The sequence below is a fragment of the Botryllus schlosseri genome, chromosome 5 (genome assembly GCF_051294905.1).
Source record: "Botryllus schlosseri isolate E-star chromosome 5, Bs_hap1, whole genome shotgun sequence".
NCBI classification, from domain to species: domain Eukaryota; kingdom Metazoa; phylum Chordata; class Ascidiacea; order Stolidobranchia; family Styelidae; genus Botryllus; species Botryllus schlosseri.
In genome coordinates, this window is record NC_137240.1 from 3,681,378 (window position 1) to 3,702,827 (window position 21,450).

At 40.4% G+C, this 21,450-nt stretch overlaps 1 protein-coding gene across 1 annotated transcript in view; it reads right to left on the reverse strand.

The window, feature by feature from the left end:
- Nucleotides 1-21,450, reverse strand: part of LOC145439972 (titin-like) — a 515,551-nt gene that overhangs the window by 50,341 nt on the left and 443,760 nt on the right. The window contains exons 334-359 of the mRNA XM_080317640.1: nt 21,112-21,285; nt 20,843-21,051; nt 13,998-14,312; nt 12,689-13,344; nt 11,535-11,751; nt 11,331-11,471; nt 11,059-11,192; nt 10,062-10,413; nt 9,355-9,524; nt 8,353-8,596; nt 8,098-8,288; nt 6,317-6,503; nt 5,784-6,038; nt 5,592-5,726; nt 5,265-5,446; nt 5,006-5,201; nt 4,785-4,942; nt 4,074-4,402; nt 3,636-3,746; nt 3,287-3,574; nt 3,075-3,222; nt 1,958-2,109; nt 1,718-1,898; nt 586-707; nt 231-527; nt 23-172 (exon numbers count right to left, since the gene is read on the reverse strand). Coding sequence (XP_080173766.1) covers nt 23-172; nt 231-527; nt 586-707; nt 1,718-1,898; nt 1,958-2,109; nt 3,075-3,222; nt 3,287-3,574; nt 3,636-3,746; nt 4,074-4,402; nt 4,785-4,942; nt 5,006-5,201; nt 5,265-5,446; nt 5,592-5,726; nt 5,784-6,038; nt 6,317-6,503; nt 8,098-8,288; nt 8,353-8,596; nt 9,355-9,524; nt 10,062-10,413; nt 11,059-11,192; nt 11,331-11,471; nt 11,535-11,751; nt 12,689-13,344; nt 13,998-14,312; nt 20,843-21,051; nt 21,112-21,285 — 5,694 coding nt within the window. The remainder of the gene's footprint in view (nt 1-22; nt 173-230; nt 528-585; nt 708-1,717; nt 1,899-1,957; nt 2,110-3,074; nt 3,223-3,286; nt 3,575-3,635; nt 3,747-4,073; nt 4,403-4,784; nt 4,943-5,005; nt 5,202-5,264; nt 5,447-5,591; nt 5,727-5,783; nt 6,039-6,316; nt 6,504-8,097; nt 8,289-8,352; nt 8,597-9,354; nt 9,525-10,061; nt 10,414-11,058; nt 11,193-11,330; nt 11,472-11,534; nt 11,752-12,688; nt 13,345-13,997; nt 14,313-20,842; nt 21,052-21,111; nt 21,286-21,450) is intronic.

Consider the following 21,450-nt stretch of genomic DNA (forward strand, 5'->3'; position numbering starts at 1 on the left):
TTCATGAGAAAAATATGATTACCTTTCGTCCAAGCTACATTGGGAGTCGGTCTTCCTTTGATTGGTACCTCGATGCTTACAGTAGAACCAGCTTTCACAATCATAGTCTTTCTCAGCGATGAATCGAGTTCATATTCAGGAGGTTCCAATCTGTCTTCAGGTTTGATTGTTCCTAGCCAGAATCGAATGCGTTAAAGTCAGATTCAAGGATTAACACATTGAGAACAAACCTTTAATCATAGCTGATTCACCAACACCGCCCTTGTTTATAGCAGAAACTCGGAAAAGATAGAACTTATCCCCTGATAGCTTCTTGGCTTCGAATGAAGTGTTGATAACATCGGTAGCAAGAATCTTCCAAGATTCAGAATCTTCAATTTGATCGTCTGCCTTTTCCAGTACAACACTCTCAACGAGGTATCCAGTAACTGGACTACCGCCGTTATACGCTGGCTTGTTCCACGCTAATGTGACGCTGGTGTTCGTAGAGTCTTTTACTCGGCAATTGCTAGGCGGGCCAGGGACATCTACAAAGGTTCATAGTCATGATGAAGTCGAATTAAAAGGTGTGAAAATCTATGTCACCAATTGGGTCTCTCATTATCACCGGAACGGAGGGTATGCTGAATTGGCCAATGCCAGCCGCATTCACGGCTGCCACTTGGAATTCGTACTCGTTGTTCGGAGCTAATCCTGTGACTTTGTACCTTTAAAATAGGATAAGTATTATTTATGAGCACTCGCCTGTTGATAAACTTAAATAATATCTTAAATCACATGCATTATCTAGTGGTCATCATTAATCATTACTCCCATTTTGGAGAACTCAATAGGCTTAGCAAACTTGCGTTACTTACTCAAGTGGTTATGCGTTTGAATACTTCCACTTCTACTTTTTAAGGCAGTGCTACTTACTTTTCAAAATTTGGATTTTGAAAAGTAGAGAGCAGTCTTAGGATAAATTTGCATCAATTTTTTAGTAAATTATGATAATGTTAACTGAATATATACCAGAATATCGAATTGGTAATTTAATAGTATATTCATATTGAAATGAACCCGAATATTTTCGGCTGACACTCGTCAGGGGTAATCGTCAGCAACTAGTAGAGAATTGGAAAGAACATTGTATATCAATGTTCTTTCCAATTCTCTACTAGTTGCTGACGATTACCCCTGACGAGTGTCAGCCGAAAATATTCGGGTTCATTTCAATATGAATATACTATTTAATTGTATATTGAAGTTCTGTACCTCCAAGAAGCTCTTCGAATTGGTAATTGTGCATCTTAAAATTAATGTTTAAAGTTTGTCCACCAAAATCTTCCAAATACTTTTTGAAATTACTGACTGGAGTAATTTTCATAACTTCTATTTTCAACTTAACTTGCAGTAGATTTAAGATGAGTTGCAAATTCATACTTTTACTTCTAGTTCGGGACATTCTACTTCTACTTGCAGAGACTAGCTGACTGCTGTGACAACCTCATGCATGATCTGGCCAAGTATATTGCAATCATAGTTCTGCCCTTGCAGGCAGCCAACAAGCTGTCAGCATTTCAGAAGAAAATTAGCAATATTTCGATATGCATATGGTATATTTACCACTAAAGTATATCAGTAGTAGTTTGAATAGTTTTATGCAAACAGGTGCGGAAATTTCTCATATCCAATTATACATTCCATACAAATTCTACAATGAAAGCAAAATACTCACCTCAGGTCTCGAATTTCCTTTTTGCTGCATTTTATCCACCTTGCGCTTTTTCGTTCTCTCCTCTCGAGCACATATCCGTCAATATCAGCTCCGCCATCAGTTTCCGGCCTGGTCCACATAACCACGCATCCAGTTGATGTCACGCCTGACAATTCGGGCATTCCAGGAGCGCTAGGCTCGGCTGCAAAAGGGATGTGCTGGCTACCACGGCTTTAACACTGTTTACAAAGCAGGTGTTACCGAAGGCATTCTTTGCGACGATAGGTTCTGATATCAGCGGTTCGCCGACACCAAATTTGTTGACGGCTTGAATTTGGAATTGATACTCGTTGTTCTTTATCAAGCGCGGCACAGTAAAGGAGCAATGTTCCACCATTTTTGTGACAACCGACCTGTAGTTGAATAACATCGTAAGATATTTTGAAAAAAGCAACAACATATACACAATTTATTGGTATTATAGCAATCCGGTAATGGTAAGAATGCATTTGGAGCAGTGATTCAAAACCACAGTTTTACCATAATTAGGACTATTGTAATGCAGGGTTGTAATGACTCGAGTCACGATTTTCTGATGACTCGACTTGACTCGAGTCATTTTCTCAAAATATGAAAATGACTCGACTCGATTCAGTCTGTGTATTTACTCGACTTGGACTCGAGTCATTGCGTATGACTCGAACCAAGTCATATGACTCGAGACTCAGACGGCCAAGACCAACATTTCATTGTGATTTCCAAGAATAGTAAAGTAACAACCCTATTGGGATTTCGTTTATTGGTACTGGTACTTGAAAATGGCGACAAGAAACTGTTGTAAGTGAGGAAAAATTAGTATATTATAAACGCGAAACATTCGATATCACCAAACAAAGTTATAAAAGTAAGTTTAGTTAAGGACTTCAACTGGAAACTGAGCAGTTAACACAATGACTTGGACTCGGACTCGAGTCATAATATCATGAGTCGGACTCGAACCTCTGCTCGAGGACTTGGACTCGGACTTGACTCGGTGGTGAATTGAAAATGACTCGACTTGACTCGAGTAAAAACTATGAAAGTGAGTTTGACTTGTGACTTGGTTACGACCCTGTTGTAATGTCTGGTGTAGATATGAGCATGCGACATAATAGCATATGACACTTAAGCAAGTGGGTTAAAGTTAGGGTTAGATTTGGGTTTGGGATTGGGGCGAGGATCAGTTTTGGGTTTATCAAGTCGCATACTACACTGTCTTTCATCATTGTGTGGCATGCTCAAATATCTGGCAAATATTATACACATTGTGACGAACGAATTTAAATTTTTAGAAATCTCAGATAAAAATTGAGTTTCGTTATTCGAAAGTCAATAGTACCATGACAATCTGGAAGTCTCTCTCTTCGAGACGACATATCCTTCGATGCTAGATCCTCCAGTCTGAGTAGGTGGCTCCCATCCGATTGTGACCCTCGACTCTGTAAGCCTTGAGAATTTCACAGGACCAGTAGGAGGACCAGGTTTGTCTGAATGAGATATGTTTTGATAATATTTTTGTAAGCACATACATAAATTCGTGTACGACTGTACCTTGCACCATGACTTTAATTTGAACAGTTTTTTCACCGCAAGCGTTTCTCGCCGTGATTTCGTAAGTTCCAGAGTCGGCTTTGGTGCAATCTTTCAAAACCAAACTGCTGTGATCTGGAGTAGTGTCGTATATGTGTTTCGTATCCGGTTTGATGTTGACACCGTTTCTAGTCCATGCTACTGCAGGCACTGGTTTTCCTTGTATGCCTACGTGAAGCCGCAAGGCAGAACCAGCGGTGACTTTGACTCCGTCGATCAAATGAGGATCTAAATCTATCCTCGGCGGTTCTGTGAATTAGATTAACATTACTGAGCTGCTGAAAAATAATTCCTGATCATAAATACTCACTATAATCATCTTCACACTTGACAGGCCCAGTGCTGAACGATGGCTCGCTGAAGACGCCACCCGCGTTTTTAGCAATTACTCGGAATTCGTATTCTGATCCACCATTCAATCCTAAAGGTAGTATTCATAGTAAATAGATTTGTTTCCAAATTAGATCCTCTTTGGGATTCATTTTCAAGAATCATTGAAGATAACTTTGTTTGAAGATATTCTACTGATATTTTACTTCAAAACATTCAAAAAAAGGAAGAAAATATGCTAACTATACAACATTGCAACTTCATGGTCAGTCCGAAAGGTGGTTCTTTACCAATTTAGATCCACTTTGAGAGTTCTTTTACCGATATTTCTCATCACTTTGCGTGGAGAAATTTCTGATATTTCACTCAACAAAGATAATTATACCGTGCAAGATAGATATGCAACACTGCGACTCACCAGTGACAGTATATTCATTATCTGTTATAATGCTGAAGCTTCCTTTCGTCCATCTGCCTTTAGGCAGGTCCTTCCTTTCAACTACATATCCAACAATCTTTTGTCCCCCATCATATTCCGGCTTCTTCCATCTCAGTGATACAGACGATCGTGTGACATCGATGACTTCAACGTCACGCGGTATGTCGACTGGATCTCTTGCGATTACTGGCTCCGTTGGACGACTGGGCTTACTGACGCCGGCCGCGTTCTCTGCGTACACACGGAATAGATATTCGAGGCCTTCTTGGAGACCGGTGACTCGGAAATTCGGACTTCTGATGAGAGATCTGGAAAAAAGAGATAATGAGAAGACTATCGGAGGTATATGTAAAGTTCTTTCAAAATTTCTACTAGTTGCTGACGATTACCCTTGACAGCCGGAGATATTGGGGTTCATTTTTATACAAATTAATATTATGCAATTGGACAACGAGAAAACTTTATAAAGGAGCATCAGAGTGAGACAGAGCGAGAGAAAGAAAGAGAGAGAGAGTATATTGCATCAACCATGAAATACAGAAGGCAATTTTCATAAACGCGCAAGTCATGAAATGATGTAATCTTTCAATGGACGAACTGACATTACATGGTAGTGACGAAGAGATCCAATAAGATTCATGGATTCATATAATTAATGGATTTGTTAATTTGATTCAATAATTAACTCACCGATTCATTTTCTTCCAAGTAATGCTGTTCCTGTCTTTCGCCTCCAAATGATAACCAGTTACCGGATTACCTCCATCATTGTCTGGGGCGTCCCATTTGACAGCCATGGACTCCCGATTGCTAGAAACCACGTGGACTGCAATAGGTGGGTCCGGTACCTGTGATGTGGAAATGGTGTAGAATTAATAAAATTACATCACCGATAAAAAAATATTACTTACTGTGAAGCCTAGTTTTATGACGACAGGCTCTGTGACAGTAGCGGGTCCGACACCAAAGCGGTTGATAGCGCGCAATCGGAAACTGTATTCTTTTCCAAGCTCGAGTTTTGTGCACTTGAACGTATTACGTACGATAGCAGAGGACACCTCTTTCCAGCTTGGATCCTCCGCACTTCGTAAATCGACAACATAAGAGCTGAAATTGATTAAAACAGGTTGAGTTTGATATCGTATTGTTACCTTGAACATCATTTTATACCTTATAGCTGCGCCTCCGTCATTTGTCGGCGGCTTCCAAGACATGGTAACTGACGAATCAGTGACATCTGTGATTTGTAAGTCTTCCACGAGTCCGGGTTTGTCAAGAATTACAACCTTTATTTTGGCGGACTTTGAGCCAGCTTGATTTTCAGCACATACTTCATAGATTCCACCATCAGCCTACATTATGCAGTGACGGTAAAACATTTAATCTCGGTGATATGACCAACAATTTTTGCCGTATGAACTCTTAACAAATACATCGGATACCTAGAGAACAGCTACTGATATTATGTGAAGTGGCCCTAAAAGTAGATGGACCAACCTGAGACGCATTTCTGATCTTCAAAGCCGCTGCCTTTGGGGTGGTCTCTTCCAAGCTAATATTTTTGCCTTCCTTGACTCTCTCTTCATCTTTTATCCACTTAATTCTCGGATTCGGTTTTCCACCATACGGAATCTGCACAAATTTTATAAGGAAACTATTCTACATATCACACATTACTGAGCTAATCACCTCCAGATCCAAATTGGAGCCGGCCTTCACGTGTACGACTCCATGAGGCAGTTGTTGTAAGTCAAACGACGGAGGAATTACAGTATCCTTCATTAGTATAGGCGAAGTGGCTTCTTTTGGATCGGAAAGTCCGACTTCGTTGAATGCCGAGACTCTGAAATGGTATTCTCTGCCTTCCTTCAGATTTTGGATTTGACATTCCGGCTCCTTGACCGTGGCTCTTTTAATCCACTTGTTCTGGTCTTTTTCAAGCGACTGAAAATAACATTGAAGTCCACTGTGTTAAATATACGCGTCTATTTCAATATTCAAGTTCATACTGGTGTGTATATTTGGGTAAAATGTCCTGGGTTCTTAAAGGTGATATTACTGACTCAACCCTGTAACGTTACACAGATAGCTATATACTAATAATATTGTATGTGTTTCAGTCTGTTAACGCTTTTTTCACACACTCAATATGATGAAGCAACAAAATCTCTCTCTCTCTCTTGATATATTCGAAATAAATTGTATTTTTCCAAAGGCCGTACCTCCACAACATAGCCCAATATCTTCGAACCGCCGTCGTCTTCGGGCTTGCTCCATTGCCAAATCACTGATGATTTTGTGGCGTCCGAAACTTCCAGATTGTCGGGAGACGATGGTACCTCCATGGCTTTTATAGGCACATCCGTTTCTGCGGGTACGCCGATGCCTTTCTCGTTCTCAGCAATCACTCTAAAATGAAAACTTGGTTGAGATGATCGCATACGATATAGTTCTTGATAGCTTTCATATAATAGTCCCTACTAGTGTCATAACATCACAATCCGTGGTACTTGAATACTAGACTAACCATTGAATCACTGAGACTGCAGATTTTGCCCAGGCTTCAGACTTGTACAAACTAAACATTTAGTTAGTTGACGGTCAACTAACTAACAGTTTTTTGAGTAGTTCTAGTTCTAGTTGTAGTTGCTGATTTCGAAAATTGCGTAGTTCTAGTTCTAGTTGTAGTTGCGGATTTTGAAAATTGCGTAGTTCTAGTTCTAGTTGTAGTTGCAGATTTTGAAAATTCAGTAGTTCTAGTTGTAGTTTTAGTTGCGCATTTCAAAAAAATATTAGTTGCCGAACAACTAGAAAACACTCGTGTGTCCTGCGTGATGAGACTCTCCTCGCGTGACAAGTGAGGTTACTGCGGGTTGCTGATGTGATCATGACAAAGGATCAAATGCTCATTGTTGGATCATAGTTAATACATTGATTATGCCGAGTTCACTGATAACTCGGCAAATTTACAACAATCGACAGTCCGCAGCGACACGCGATCTCCCGCTGAGGTTGTTTACTAATTGGAATGTGAACTAGTGATCTAATGCTGTGCACTAGCGAGTATTATCTCGGAACTAAGCTGTCGCATCTGTTAAACTTACGAGATTTGATTCGTGATGACGATGTCGACCACGCCTGCCCAGGCACAAGGAGAAGACGATCTGGATTCGCCCAAGGTATATTTACAAAGGAAATTGCATAAATTGCCTGGGTCGTCTCCTACTGGCTCTCCAACGCACAAGAAACCGAGACTCTCACTCTTCAACTTTCTACCTCAAAGTCAGTGTCGTCCGCTTGAAGTTAAATCAGGCCCGTCTGAGGTGAAAAAGTATGCCAGAGAACATCGACTACCCCTGGGTCAGAATGTGCTAAACTGTTGGCGGAATATGACCGACTTGCCAGAATTACGAAACTTGGCGAAAGATTTTCTTGGGATGACTACGACATCTGCGCCCAGTGAAAGGGCTTTCACGCATGCTGGGATTTTGTATTCCCCAAGAGGGCAAAACTCAACGAAAAAACATTTTCGCGACTCATGTTGATTCGCTGCAATCAGCAACAGTTGCAGAAAATGGTTTAGTTTATCCTGTACTGATGACAGAATAGTTCTGTCTGTCTGATTTTTCAGTAATTTCGCTGTACCGACGCTCATGTGGAAGGCTGGAACGCCGAATTTGAATAAAATAAAAATGAATGAGTTGATTGAGAATTAAATTTAGTTAGTTGTGTTTTAGTTAGTTAGTTGCCGATATTTAAATTTCGTTAGTTCTAGTTATAGTTCTAGTTGCGAGTTTTGAAAATTGAGTAGTTCTAGTTCTAGTTCTAGTCGCAGGATTTGAAAATTGGGTAGTTCTAGTTCTAGTTCTAGTTGCGAGTCTTAAAACTTGAGTAATTTTAGTTCTAGTTCTAGTTGAGCTTTTTGAAAATTCAGTAGTTTGTACAAGTCTGCCAGGCTTAATTAAAGGCATGTCTGATAGTTTGATATTGCAATAAAAATGACCTGAAGAGATAGCTAAGTCCTTCGCTCAAGGCTATCTTGAGGTGAGTTCTTTGACAACTGGTATTCACGGTAGACCATGCTTTGCGACCAGATTCCTTCTTCTCAACAATATAATTGGAAATGTGGCATCCACCATCGTTAATGGGCGGTTTCCAAGAGAAGACTGCAGATTCCTTTGTGATATCTTTCACCTGTTCGAAGATACATACATATATAAATACCATATGCCATTTGCTTAAACTTCAGTAATATTACTGTGAGATCTTGACAAGGTCCTGGCGTGTCCAAAACTTTGACAGTGCAGCTGACTGCTATGGCTCCAGAACTGTTGTCCAGATGTAATGTGTATTTTCCAGAATCGTTACGGTTTGATTCGGGAATGAAGAACATGGTGCCGTGATCTTCGTAAGTGACTTGCACGTGATCGTCAACGCTGGAGGCGCCTTCTTTGGTCCAGCGCATGGTAGGTGTAGGTCTCCCGCGCACGGGCACGAATATTCTACACGCAACGTTTGGTCAATGTTCACATGCAATATTGAGAAGATTACGAATATAAATCATAACTTAATGACATCAGAGTCACCAGTTTCTAGTTATGCATGTGCCAAAGATAATTTTTTCGGCAGTTTTTTTCAGTACTGTTATACTTGTATTGCTTCTTTGGTGAAATTGCTACATTTTTTGGAAAAATTTAGATCATTCAACAAAATTGGTGTCAAATTAGCATCAAATAAATGATTCCATCCTTGATTACAGCCAATTGTCAAGATCAAGATATGTAAAGAAACATTACCTCTCGTTCACAGATACTGATCAACAATTTTTCGACACTATATAATAGAATTTCCCACCCAAAATACCATTTTTTGAAATCAATAATTTTCTATTAGAATAAGCTCGCTTCTATGGGTAGGAATTGATCCAAATTTTCCATGTCATGCATCACAAAGAGTTGAAACGAGCAATAGGGTCGTTCAAACACAACTTTTCTCTCAAGTTTCACACAAATTGCACATCAATTTAAGATCAATCCCAACCCGAAAATTGAAACTAAGTCATCAAGTTTTTTGTTTTAAATCCAAAATTTTCTTCTCCAATATCTAGACTTTGGAATATATCCAAATTTCATGCACAGTTTTATTTTAGGTAATCTAACACTATCATAGGGCACCCAGTAGGATTGGAACAAAATTAGTTATTTTGGAACAACCCTATTACTGATTTAAACTTTGTGTGAAAATTGTAACGTTTACATACCTAACAGAATTTCCAGCTTTGACGACGATGTGCTTCCTGAAATCTGCGTCCGGCGCAATTTGCGGAGGCTCGTATCTTTCGCCAGGCTGTACAGTGGCCGGCATCACAGACGCCTCTCCAACACCAGCAGAATTGAACGCGAGCACTCTGACTTTGTATTGTTCAGATTCCTGCGCAGATAAGTTCAAGTTTTCAGTCAGTCGTTCAATCATTGATATTTTCATCGATTCAAATCTACGCAAGATTAAGTTACAATGAAAGATTGGACTGAGTCGAAAAATTGGCAGTAGTCTCTTTGTTAAACATCCCACCTTAGCCTAGAGCAGAGATTTTCAACCTGTAGGCCTTGACATAGCTTTTAGCTGGCAACAGAACTTTTCTGATATAAGGCTGTGGCTTTCAACCTGAGGTCACACTAGCGCCATTCTAATTTTAGTGATCAGCTTCATTTTCAAATCGGGAATTGGCCAGTGACCATTGAAAGGTTGGGAACCCCTGTTATAGAGCATGCAACATAAGATAAACATATTTCAATATGAATATATTATTCAATTGTAGATTGAAGTTCAGTGCCTAGAAAAGTCTGTCGAAGTAGACATATTTGTTCAGCAGAAACTGTTTGAACTTCCAGCTAAATGTGGATACAATCGACCACTGCCAGATAACTAATGTACCAAATGCGTGAATTTGAAATCAAATTACAATACCTGTAGATCAGTTATGGTGTATTCTGTCGTTCGCACACCGGCTGATGGCGTGCATTTAATCCATTTCTCCGTATCCAATTCGGCTGGGCAAATCTCCACATGATAACCTGACACATCATCTCCGCCATCGAATGACGGCGCTTTCCAAGATAAAGACACTGATCTCTTAGTGGAGTCCACCATTTTTGGTATTCCAGGGGGTCCAGGCGGGTATACTGGCTCCTTGCACAACGCCGGGGCGCTGCTGTCGGAGCAGGGGCCTGTTCCGGCTGCATTTTCTGCCGAGACTCTGAATTCGTATTCGTAGCCTTCCGTAAGGCCGGACACTTTGTGGTGGAGACTGGAAACAGCCCTGCATGGTAATGGTACAGATTGAGAGTAGCCATTGGCAGCCATTTTTAAGAATCTTCTAACAAAATTGAGACTGATCGATTTTTACCATCGGTTGGAGGTGGGCAGTAAAGAAGTACGTCTAATTTTTCAAGTAATTAGGTAAGTCATGAGTATTTTTATTATTTAGTCAATGGTTCCAATTCTACATTACAGTTTTTCAAGCAAAACTGCTTGAGCTTGAGAGTAGAAAGTAATTTTAAGGTATGCCTGCATTTCTGCACGAGTGAAATTGTCATGAAAACTGGGCGAAAGGGCCCCTGGATCACAGTGACCGAATATATGTTCGAATATTATACCTCTTTGTGCTAAGATTTTTCATGAGTCTAGAAATTTTTAAAGTAGCTACGATACTTCCTTTCGATCCAATTTCAAATTTTCAACGTCTACTTCTTGAAATAGTTTTTGAAATTTAAAATCACTAATCAAGTAATCAAGTAGAATTTTCTGGCATTTCAACTACCTTGAGTAACGATGCCGACAACTTTGGCAATTACTAGTATTGATAAGGCGCTATGATCTAGCTAACAGTATCAAATTGAATATCTTGCATTGTTTCAGAATGCCAAATTGCTAAATTACCAATATAATTGTCTGTAATTCTTACCTCCTGACAGCCCTCATCCAACGCAATGAATTTCTCTCTTTACGTTCGATATGATATCCTGATATTTCATTTCCACCGTCAGACTCGGGGCGTGTCCAGGCGATAACTACAGAATCTTTGCCAGTCGAAGTAATCTGTACAGATAGCTTGTATAATGTATATTGAAATTAGTAAAAGGATGAAAAAGTATAGGCTATATAATGTATTGACCCATTCGTTCTACAGTACATGCGGCGTGCTAACTGCTAAGGACGTTTCTTATGATATCTGACCTCTGGTTTTCCTGGAGCGCTTGGCACTGTGAATGGGTCCTTTGCAAGAACCGGCTGAGATTCCACAGGCACTCCGAGGCCATATTTATTTTCACCCATCACTCTGAATATGTACTCGTTTCCTTTCAGCAAATTGATGACCTTTGCGAAAATGTATATCATAACAAAAAATCAATCACAGTTATTTTCCTTCAAACAACAAACCTTAACCGTTAAGCCTTCCACATTGGAAGCGACTCTCGTCCAAGTTAACCTTGAAGTTTCTCTTTTCTCGATGACATAATGCGTCACAGGTGCACCGCCTGTCTTTAGAGGCATTCCCCATGTAAGTCTGCACTTATCGGATGTCACATCCGATACTTCGATGGGGCCGGAGATCGGACCAGGCCTGTCGAGGACCTTCACATCTATTGTGATTGACCTGAATAATTGAGAACAGAAATGAAAATCTCATTTTTATAGTTTTGACTCGAGTCAAATCGAGTCATTTTCAATTCACCCCCGAGTCAAGTTTGAGTCCAAGTCAGCCAGCAGAGGGTCGAGTCCATGTCATTGCGTTGATTGCTAAGTTTAGAGTTGAAGCCTTGCTAAAAACCGCCTTTTATAACTCTCTTTGGTAATATCGAATGGTTAGCATTTAAAATAAACTAATTATCCTCACTTTTAACAGTTTCTGGTCTCATTTTCAAGTACCAGTACCAATACGCAAAATACCAACAGTAGAGTTACTTTACTATTTTTCGAAACTACAATGAAATGTCGATTTTAGCAGTCCGAGACTCAAGTCATATGACTTGGTCCGAGTCATGCGCAATGACTTGAGTCCAAGTCGAGTCAATACACAGATTGAATCAAGCCGAGTCAAGTGATGACTCGAGTCAGTACAACCCGGTTCTTAACCTTGGTGGCATGGATCCTGTGGGGGCTTGCACATTTGCAGGCTAATGTTGAGACTACAACAATAAAACTAACTACATTGTACCTATTCATAAGATATATTTCTGACTTATGCCAATATTTTTTCTTAGTTTCAGTGCTAACCAAAGGTCATAACAGCAATCCTTCTGATACTAACACTAATAATTGCACTCAAAATCGAAGTGATTTGGAGTAGGAACAGGCTAAATTGATGGCCCTTTTTTCTAGTTTCTTTTAATTTTGTAATCCTCAGCCACTCAAATTATGTTGATTACTTAAAATTTAACCGAGGCTGTGTAGTTTAAAAAGTATTATCCTGAGCTAGGTCACAATAGGGGGTCTTCACAACCAAAAAATACACTCAGAGGTCCGGAACAAAGAAAAAAAGTAAATTATTTTTCAGATAATGAGTTCAATAATTCGAATTTGCAAATTCTTACCTTGTACCGGCAGCATTTTTGAGCTGCAGCAGATATTCGCCAGTGTCATCCCGGGACACGTTATTGAGAACCAAAGTGGTAGACGCATCGTCGTTGAAAATTTCAGTTTTTGGCGAGTGATCCAATTCGACACGGTTTCTGCTCCAAGTAACAGTAGGAGACGGTTTTCCAAATACAGCGGCTGACATCTTTATATTATCCCCAGCTTTGGCTGTGATGGTGTCTCGTAAACTGGAATCCAGCTCCAAACGCGGAGGCGTGAATATATCCTGGCATGTAACTGCGTCGGAAGGTTCGCTTGGTATTGACACTGAACCAGCAGCGTTCTTTGCAATGACACGGAATTTATAAGTAGTATTTTCCGTTAGACTTTCAGCTGTAAATTTGCAGTCGATCACGTTACTGAAGTTACACTTCAGCCATCGCCCGTCTGGTTGTTCCTGACGCTCGACTGTATATCCTGTGATTCTAGCACCGCCGTTATCTTCAGGCTTGACCCAAACAATATCTGCTGTAGTGCGGGTGACGCCGGTCACTTCAACAAGCCTGGCATGGCTGATTTGGTCGATAGCCATTGCCGGGCTGCAAGGGTAACTCGGTTTCCCGCAACCGGCTGCGTTTTCAGCGTAGACTCGCAGTTCATACTCCAGACCGCCCTTGAGAAACAAAGACATTATTAGAATGTAAGTTAAAGATTTATTTTGTCAAGTGATAACGTCACAAAATAACATTAACATAGAAATATGATCTTCATAGAATTTGCTGAATATACACTTAATACAGTCAGAATTGAACTACCATAAAATTTTCAGCTTTTCCAGATTTGATTAGAATTTCATAATTATAGCTGCACAATTTATTCCGAATTTGAGTGAAACTAAAATTACTGAATTCGCAAAAAAACCTAGAAATTGAATTCATTTCGGAATGAGCAAGAAATTCAACGATATCTAGTCTAGTTAGTATCAAATTGAGAAACTCAGGTATGAATAAAGAGTTTTCCAGGAAAAGAGTGGAATGTATTTGACAACATGTCTATATTGCTTGCTGCGATATCGTGCACCTCTAGATGGCATTGACTATTAATAGCGTTTATAAATATGAGGAAATAGAATACAAGCACATTGATCAATGCATGTGTGTGCTATACAGGAAATATATATGGAATAATATATACGAGAAGTTAACAGAGTACAAACACTTATCAACATTAGTATGTATGCAATAGAAAGTTTGCTATGTCTGTATTCAACAAATGGTAATTAGTACTGAATGATTTAAGCACCATCATTGTAATGTGACCGCATACCTGAAGGCCGGCAGCTCTGAACTGCGTGTCGTGTATGTCAATTTTGTTAGCTTTCTGCCACAATATGCTATTCCTGTCCTTGATTTCAACGTGATACGCCGAGACCGGGTTTCCGCCATCGTTAACTGGTTCGTTCCATTTGACAATTATGAAGTCTTTCGTCACTGACACGACTTCAGGAGTGCTCGGAGGGCCCGGCACTTTGAACGGGTATGCGACTAAAATTTTATCCGTGCATACGAAATCTCCGCATCCAAATCTGTTTTCGGCAGACACTCGGAATTGGTATTCCTTGCCAAGTTGCAGTTTGGATACCTAAATAATAATTGAAATTTGGATTATTCTAGCTGAGCAATTCTAGTAGAGGTAAATACAAAAGATTGTCTGTGTGATTACAAATCTCCATTATATAGCTTGGATTTCAATGTGAAACCTTGCTATTATATTACTGCATACTTGAAAGTTCGTATGTGACATTGTAACAATGCTAATATCATGATTGCTATGTCCTACGTTGCTGCCATATTGGTGTAAATTTTGTTGATAACTCTGATTAAAGACAACCTAAAAGTCTTTCAGTTATCACACAGGTATTATTGCCACGGACGCTGTCATGAAACAATCTTCAAGTTCTGTAACTTGAATCATCAAACATGTTTTATGCAACACTTACACTACATTAAAAATAACTGGAATTTTAACTCATCCCATTTAACCGTCTCCCGCCGGCGTGGGTATTTTTACCCATTGCCGTTAGAGGGAAGCGTACTGTATTAGAGCCACTATATATCCCGTTCTAATCGTGCTAGGTCGCTGCTGTTCATGTCTGCGGATAGATATTGTTTGTGCAAGTTCATTGATACCATATAATTTGATATATATTATAACTAAGACGTCGAAATCGGATATCAAATACCGTAGATCAGTGCTTTTCAACCTGTGTGACGGTTCGCACTTGTGCGAATGAAAAAAATTGCTGTGCGAATGACGAACATGGTGCGAACGGTGCGAATGAAAATCCCGGTTGAGTGCGAATGACGAAGGTGGTGCGAACGGTGCGAATGAAAATCCCGGATGAGTGCGAATGAAAATAGTGAATAATAATTGTTAATATTTCTGACCTTGAATAATTCAAATAAACCTAATTGGAAATTCGAGGGCAATGTAACTTTTGTTGTTACGACGCAATTGTAAAAACTTGTTCAACTCACGACGCACCACTAGTCGTAGCTCGCCCAAGCCGTAGTGAATTAATATTTTCGCACTATAATTATTATGTAACCAAAAGCCCGGTTTGGAAGCTGGTGTAGTGGCAGACATACATTATATCAGCCCGTCTGAGCTTGCAACAGGCTGGAAAATGACGTTAAATTTACTTTCTGCTTACTTTCGCTAAATAATCATCATACTTCCATAATACCTAATCGATTAGTGCGAGGCACGAGGATAGTAGTATGTGGCGAGATAGCACAGTGGTGTAATCCGCGGCTGCAACACCGAGGTCGACTTCCGATACCTAAGTGTTGGAGGTTTACCTAGGCTCCTCCTCGCCACCTCATCCGCATCAGCGGTGTCTTACAAAAAGCCTAGAGGTGGGCCGTGCTATGAGTCGGCAGTTACGGAAAATAAGAAGAATATCGGCCTGGTGTAAATGACCATAGTAGTTGACAAACACCATGAATACCCCAAAACAAACAAAGGATAGTACTAAATACCATCATTACAGACTCCCATTTGCAAGTTACTGTAACGCAAATTATACCGCATATGGTATAATTTTGGGTCGAAACGCTGCCAGAACTGTCGTGTCTGTTAATATGTATGTAATATATGTTCAATTTATGGCAAAATTCTGCGATCGTGTTTACAAATTTAAGGTCACGGTGTTGGGTACTGGAGCGAATGAGCGACACACGCAGAATATATGTTTTTATCATGAGAATTCGTGATAAGATTTGTCCGACTGGTTTTTCTGGAAAACATGGTCGAAGACCGTTGGGATGAACTATACTGCAGGGACTAGGGATGTGCAACGAGCGACTTCCGGTCTATGATACTCATTCATTTCGAGGCCAACCCCTTCTGTGTCCTACAGTCCAGTCACATGAAGACAGAAAGTTTTGGCCAACAAACGGCTGATAAAATGCGGTGCCAAAACATAAGCGTCGACAAAACCTTGGCCGAAAATGACCGATACTGGCTGGCCAAACCATTCGATATGGATATGCTCCATTGTCGGCACGGCGGCATAGTCCCTACAATTGCGACACGCGAAGGATTTTAATTCACCCCAATTTGAAATCGCGTGTGTCAGACCTGTAGAACTGTGTTGGATAGAAATGTGGTGCGCGCGTTCTGTATGTCATGCATGTCCATAAAATCATAGCATACTACTGTAATTATAAAAAAATGAATTCGTTTTCCTAGGTGAGGCTCGGGTAGCGAGATGCCACAAAATCTCAGATTTTGGTGGTAGTCTAAAAAGCTGCTTTAACGTTATTAAACTGTCGTGAATTATCAACTTAGATTGAGCTTAAGAGCAGAACACACAGTATCGTGAGTTTATTTGCTCTTCCCACATACTCGCGAGACAGTGAATGGGAAATCGAAAAAAAAGTTGCAGCAACGTATCATAAGGTAGCGAGCTCTAATGTGCCTACTCTCCTTGATCGTTTGGACCTTATTTTCCAAGACATAAGGCAAAAGCCTCATCACAAACAGGTGGGTTTTTCACCCTTCCGACAAACTGGAGCCTTAGACCTTTTCGTCAGTTCTCAAAATCGATTTCTTCCAGCAAGCATGTATTTTTCAGTCGTGAAAAATACGCTGTATGATGGATAGGAGTGCAGAAAAGACTTTAGGACAGGGGTCGCCAACTCAAAATGGCTCTCGGGTCACTTTCAAATTTTGTAGAGCCCGCGGGCCGCACGAATTCAATGTCGAGATTAAAATAGGCCTCGCAGTTTAACACCGCGTCACTACAACGCTGTGCTTTCTGACATGGCGATGGGTATAGTTACCACGAAAGAAAAATATTTTATAACTAATACAAAAGCAACAAAAATATCATGATCATCACTTTCATTCGATTTTGAACTATATGCTCTGTGCACGATACCTGACCACATTTTTCAACGACTAAAAAATCGATATTGGTGTTAGCTAGACACGGTATTTGCTGGAAAACTATCTGCTCGTGAAGATTGCTCTTGTGGCGAGGCCCTGAGTCGTTTTCTGATTGTTTCGGTCTTGGCAGTGTCACCGCCATTGTGCGCCAAGGCAATATGCCCATTGCCCATTTATATCAGCTAATTCTTCCTCCATGGAATGTTATTATACCATCACCGAGACCGTATCAGCTGGTGAGGAATAGTGGTGTTCGTCACAGGAGAATAGCATATTTTGAACAACGTCAAAAATATTTTAAAACTGAAATAAATTTCAGTACTGGGCGTTCTTCCGAAATATGAAATCAGATCACGGGCCGCAAAATATGACCTCACAGGCCTCATGCGGCCCGCGGCTGTGTTGGTGATCCCTGCTTTAAGATCTGGCCATCCAAGCACTGGTAAAAGGGTTTTCGTGAAGTAGTTGACATCAAAAGGAGCGAAAATAGTAGCCTTTTTAATGAGACACTTGATAACTTAAGATACATAGTAGCCAATTTGCTGCACATCTGAGCATATAAATATGGTTTAGTTTCAATATTCGGTTAGATTGCGCGAATGAAATTTATTTTACAAAAAAAGTGCGAACGAAGCTCAAAAAGGTTGAAAAGCACTGCCGTAGATAAATATGTTGCAAAATACACTGTCTCGGCAACACGCGCGACATTGACCACTCTCAGATAACGTACTGTATGTTTTGTTCTAGCCGTCTTAGAGCATAGTTGTTTCTTTCTGTGAAAAGCTAGTGTCCATACAAGTTCACACATATCTTCGTATCTGATATTAGTTACATATAAGGTGTTATAAATCTATGTGATAGGCCGCGTGAAAAAGATATCCGCCGACCGCATCATTTCGCGGAAACGCGCGTTCCCGATACCCATCATATACCCTGTCGTATGTTTGGTTTTATTCGTCATAGCCAGTCGTTGTAGTTTGTTTCTATGAATAGTGCTTGTCAGCTTCTGATTTTCTTCCTAAAACAACTATACTAGTTATGTCTGCATCGCTCAAGGTTGCATTTGAAAACCGGGAAGAGAATTCTCGCAGCCTACCGTACCAGCTTCAAGAAGATGGATGAATACTGGTTACAAAACGGGATATGTATCGAGTTGTAATAGTGATATACCTTCATAGATTGTGTCTGTGAATAGTTACTGCCTATACGATTCTAAATAATGGCTAATAGTCAAGTATAATTCGGAATAAATACAATATTACTCAGCGCATATACCTACGCAAAAGTGTTCATCTGGATATACAAAGAGCTGTCGTATAACGATATATATCTTTCGTTGTAGTAATGAAAGACATTTACGGATTGTCTCTTTCAATAGAACTAGCCAATCTCCACCTTCAAGGACAAAATAAACAACATTACTTATGCCTATGTCACCCCAAGGCCGCTTCTAAAAATCGTGAAGAGAATTCCTGCAGACTACCACACTAGTGTCAAACGCAGGGACGAATATCTGTAACATAGTGTGTTATATCCTGAATTTTATCGGTAGTAGACATTCTTAGATTGTTTCTGTGGAGAGTACATGCCCATAAGATTATATCTACATCAGACTAACAGCTAATAGTGATGTATACAGTGGCGTATCCAGGGGGGGGTTTTAGGGGGTCGGAACCCCCCCTTTTCAAAATCCTAAAAATTCATGTCAAGTATAGCCTCTAATATTTGCTAATTTATTAGTTCAACATATTCATTTTTACGTATGAGAAGGCGAATATGGCGTCTTAATGTTATTTAAGGGGACTAAAACCCCTACAAAATATTGGAATTATGCGCCGAATTAGTCGAAAGGATAAAATAGGTCGTTATATTTCGCTAATTGCGCACGAATTCTGCCCTTGTTCAGCTACATTTCAGCTGTGGCAGATGCTGACGTTCACAACTTTCTTCCCTCGATTTCTCTCTCGCCTTGCTAAAACGAGAGACGCATTTTAGGAAAATCTAATCTAATTGGCCGACACGATACCGCCGATACGTAATTACAAAGACAAAGTTGTCGGCAATGAACATCGCCCGCGAATTCGCTACGCCTGCTCGCCTTGAAATCCTAATTAAGAATTGCACGGCGTGTTGATTGATCAGCGAGACGCAGACACGGCGGCACCGGTACGACAATGCTGTTCTCAAATCCACATTGTCTTCGCGATTATCGGCGAGAAATGCCCTACGATTGACATTCACATTTCAAAATACAAGCCTATAGCGATACACGTTCACGTTCCCGATTGTTAGGTGGCTGTCGTTGAAATACAGGCCTATGTTGCCGCTGAACGGGAGAATTGAGTAGGCCTATTAGTAAAGTTAACGTAATGATATCGGCTGACAAGGTCCTCTGTCGCTCAAGTTATTATCCCAGTGTGTACTCTGTATTACTAGAGTGACTTGCGTGCCTGCAATTAAGGGCTAATTATCTTCGCGCGTACTATACGCTCAACCGTGCGGCTAGTAAAGCCATCGAAATGCACACATTCGTGTACAGTACAGCTGTACACTCCACACCTCTCTGTGGCGATCGCGATCGCCCTCGTGTATGCTACCGCACTATTCCGCGCTTGTTCGTCCGCTGCGATACTACCGGCTGTGCGCATAATATAGTCAAAACCTAACAAAATCGTGCATCTCTGGTGGGAACTAGGCGCTTGGAGACCGGCGGCGTTAGTCGGCTCCTGACTAAATGTGAGCATTTACGAATTTCGTTCAATCATAACGTAAAAACACGAAATTTCAGGCGTTGTCTGTATCGAATTCGTACATCTCCCACTCACCGCAAATCTCTTTTAATTATTGAACTATAATATATCGTAAATATTCGCCTTGGCGTGTAGACGAGTGATCGTAATTATGACGTCATAATAGGTGATTTCACTCAAAACCCCCCCCTTTTTCGCGCTCTGGATACGCGCCTGGATGTATATATCGCAACAAGACCAATTCTACACGCTGTGTATTCCCCGCAAACGTGTGTATCATGTCTGTATGAAGTGCTACCAACTAACGTCATAAACATTACGTAGTAGTAAGATATGCGTTTGTGGTTTGTCCTTATGGTTAGGTCTTGACAATCTCCGTTTATCAATACTAAAGTGACCCATTTACGTGCTCTATAAGCTTTGTAAATGCCCTGGAAGGCTACGCTACCTAATAAATACACGCGCGTCACTCACTCACTCGCCGATGACTCATTCACTCTGCGGCCTGGCGCGTGTTTATTGTGCAAACCGTCAGTATTGTATCTATTGGATAACGGCGATATTAGGGCGTATTAGATCGACTGAGCCATCTCCATAATCATGATTTCCTCGCCGATATGATTCACAAGAAGCCTATGTCACCAGATATCCATGTTAAGGTTTATAAAGAGTACAGTAAATGTAATACGTTTCTCATCAACGAATTCTCGGCTTGCTCTTGATATAAGTGGCCAGACACAGTGCTCGAAATGATTTGAGTGGCGCAATCGGATGCGCGTTGAAGTTCTGAATCGAACGACACCTTGTTTGACGTGTTCCAATCCCATTAAGGTACAGTTTTTCGACTTTGAAAATTGAAGTAAAATTTTTCGAAAATTGCAGCCGGCGCCAATCGGTTAACTGACAAAATTATTTTTATTGTCTGTACTAGGTATTTTCATATTTAAAAGATACAATTGAAGGATCTACCTTAATCCTTGGTCTAACGGCAGTGGCAGCACAGTCAAACCACATATCCGAGTCGGCTTCTCGTAGCTGCACGACATAATTACTGATCTGACAACCACTGAGTTCCATCGGTGGAGTCCAAGCCAGAGATACAGAATTCTCTGTCACATTATCCACAATCAAGTCCGACACCGGGCCTGGTTTATCCAAGACGTTTATCTTGAATTTTCCTACAAAAATCAATAAAATGACAGAATGCATGACATAACGCAGCATTAAACAATCAGTACCTGATTTTTCACCAAGCTCGTTTTTGACAATGACTTCGAAATTTGCGGCGTCACTGATATTGCAGTTCTTTATTGTAATTGTGCTGTCAAGATTGCTGTTCGAAACTGACACGCGGGACGTTACGTTTAGAGGCTCCCCATTCTTTCTCCATGATATATCTGGCTTTGGTTTGCCTGAGAAATATACAATTGAGTTAGCAATTTTACACATCATTAAAATTATCTTATCTGGTCAGTTCTGGTCATTATTTTATATAGTCAGTTCACGACAAACGGCCTCTCTCTATACGATATATTGTATAAGTGTCAGAATCGGACTGCATTATTGTGAAAAACTGA